Source organism: Pediculus humanus, genomic scaffold, assembly GCF_000006295.1.
Source record: "Pediculus humanus corporis 1103172108306 genomic scaffold, whole genome shotgun sequence".
In the NCBI taxonomy this organism is placed as follows: Eukaryota; Metazoa; Arthropoda; class Insecta; order Psocodea; family Pediculidae; genus Pediculus; species Pediculus humanus.
The window spans coordinates 366,994-369,229 of record NW_002987875.1 but is presented as its reverse complement, the minus strand read 5'-3'; the positions used below and the strand labels follow the sequence as shown (position 1 = coordinate 369,229).

At 31.8% G+C, this 2,236-nt stretch overlaps 1 protein-coding gene across 1 annotated transcript in view; it reads right to left on the bottom strand.

Moving 5' to 3' along the window:
* Positions 1–674: 674 nt before the first annotated feature.
* Phum_PHUM576170 (Polypyrimidine tract-binding protein, putative) overlaps positions 675–2,236 on the bottom strand; it is a gene marked incomplete at both ends in the record, with an annotated part of 37,211 nt that continues 35,649 nt past the window's right edge. The window contains 4 exons of the mRNA XM_002432148.1: positions 675–743; positions 1,035–1,176; positions 1,255–1,471; positions 1,563–1,655. Coding sequence (XP_002432193.1) covers positions 675–743; positions 1,035–1,176; positions 1,255–1,471; positions 1,563–1,655 — 521 coding nt within the window. The remainder of the gene's footprint in view (positions 744–1,034; positions 1,177–1,254; positions 1,472–1,562; positions 1,656–2,236) is intronic.

The following is a 2,236-nucleotide window of genomic DNA, read 5'->3' as shown; positions in this document are numbered from 1 at the left end:
TATTATTATTATTATTACTTGTTTTTATCGAATCGTTTTTTAAAAAAATTTATTTTAAAATATAATATTGAACAGTTGCAGCATTTGAAATTTTTTTTCTATTTTTTATTATTATTATTTATTTTTCAAAACAAATTATCAGTATTATTATTATTTATCATAATCGTACGAAAAAGAAATAAAGAAAAAAAAAAAAACTTACAGACTAAATATATATATATATATATATATGTATTAAATATACATATATATTTTATATGCGTAAAGAATACTATTAATAATAATAATAATAATAAAAGAAATATTATTACAGACTCAGATAGTTGACAATCAAATGAAACATCAAATTAATACATTTAAAAAAAAAGAAAACAAAAGAAAAAAAAAATATAAAATTGTAGTTGTGGTTGTTGTGTTTGTCGTAGCAGCAGCAGCGGCAACAGCGGCAACAGCAGCAGTAGCACCACCAGCACTAATGGTTATAATAATAATAATAATAATAAAAATAATAATAATAACAACAACAACAATATTAATATTATTCATAATTTTTTTGAACCCAGTTTCATTTCCATGTTTTTTTTTTTTTTCATATATATGTATATATATATATATTTTTTTTTCTCTGTTTGTTTTTAATATTTAAATATATGTATATTTATCGATAAATTTTCTTAAATATTAGTCTTGGAAAACGACACGCGAAGATGATTCGATTCGCTCAGTTGATGATTGTGCATTTTCTAAAACGAAAAATAAATAAAAACGAAAAAAATTATTAATTTTTATTTTATTTTTTCTTTACTTTACGCGCCATTAAAATAATTACGACGCCATTATTATTAATTACGATTTTCGACGCTCGGAGCGCTCTCTTCGACTTTCTCTCCCTCCCACTTTAAGTCATAGAGTAAATAAATAAATAAAGAAATGATGATTTGATCGCGACGTAAACGTACGTCTGCTACGACGACGACAGCGCTCCAAGCGGCGAATTTTTATTTATTAAATAACGGCAATATGGACACACTCACGATAAGGGCAGATACAGCCTGGTCGACGCTTTCCAAATTGATCAAAGCCATTTTTTTGTCTTTTGGAAAAAATTTGAAGCTTTTCACCTCGAAACCGGCTTCCGCGAAAGCTTCCTCAATGTCTTCTTCGGTGACGGTAGGCCTGGACAAAAATAATAATAATAAGAATAATAGTGTTAATAATAACCGTTAGAAAAAAAAATGTGAAAAATATACTTACGGAATGTTTGATAGGTGCAGAGTCGAACTCGGAGGATAAATATTTTGATAATTTTTCGAACCCGGTTTTTTAAAACGGTGAAGTGGAGAATTAACATAATCTTTGGTGAGGCCAGCATCTGGCTGTCCATCTTTAGGCATTTGAACGAGCGTGTGTTTGCTCGCAACGACGGTTATGTTTTTTCCGAAAACTCTTATTTGGTCTAAATGTTTCATAGCTGTTGAGAGAGAACAACACACAATCAATCATCATCATCATCATCATTATTTCCCCCCCCCCCGAAATAATAATAATGATTTCTTATTTACCTATGTGAGCTTGCAAGGGCTCCGCCATTTGAACCAGGGCCGAATCTTTTTTGTTGTACAAAATTTTTACCCTCTGGACGTCCCCATAAACACCTGAAAAATTAAAAAATTTCATCATCATTATTATTATTATTATTATTATCACTCTTAAACACGACAAGGCTCTTATTTGTCGGGGTTTTTAAGCATTTATCCCAGGTCTCTACCCGATTCCTTAGGGACAAATACTCGAATATCGGTGGTGCTATTTATAATATTTTCCGAAGAATGTGGGCCGTCCCACATAGTGCGATTTCCTGGATGGTTTCTTCTTTTAGGTTCTTCATAATCTTCTTTAAATTTCCTTTTATTGAATTTGGCATGGCTCCCAATGCTCCCACGATGACCGGAATCGTTTCAGTTTTTGTTCCCCACATCCTGGTTATTTCAATTTCCAAATTTCTGTATTTCAGCCTTTTGTCTGCTTCTTTGGCTGTGGTGTTTTTTTCTGCCGGCACGGATACCTCAATTAACTTACACCATTTTTCCCCATTATGCCTGAGTATGATATCCGGTTTGTTAGCTGGCACAGTTCTATCAGTGTGGATTTGTTGATCATATAGAACTGTGCATGGACCTACTGTCGTACGGCTTGTATGTGATGTACACTCCTTGGGTATCCATCCATTCCATAT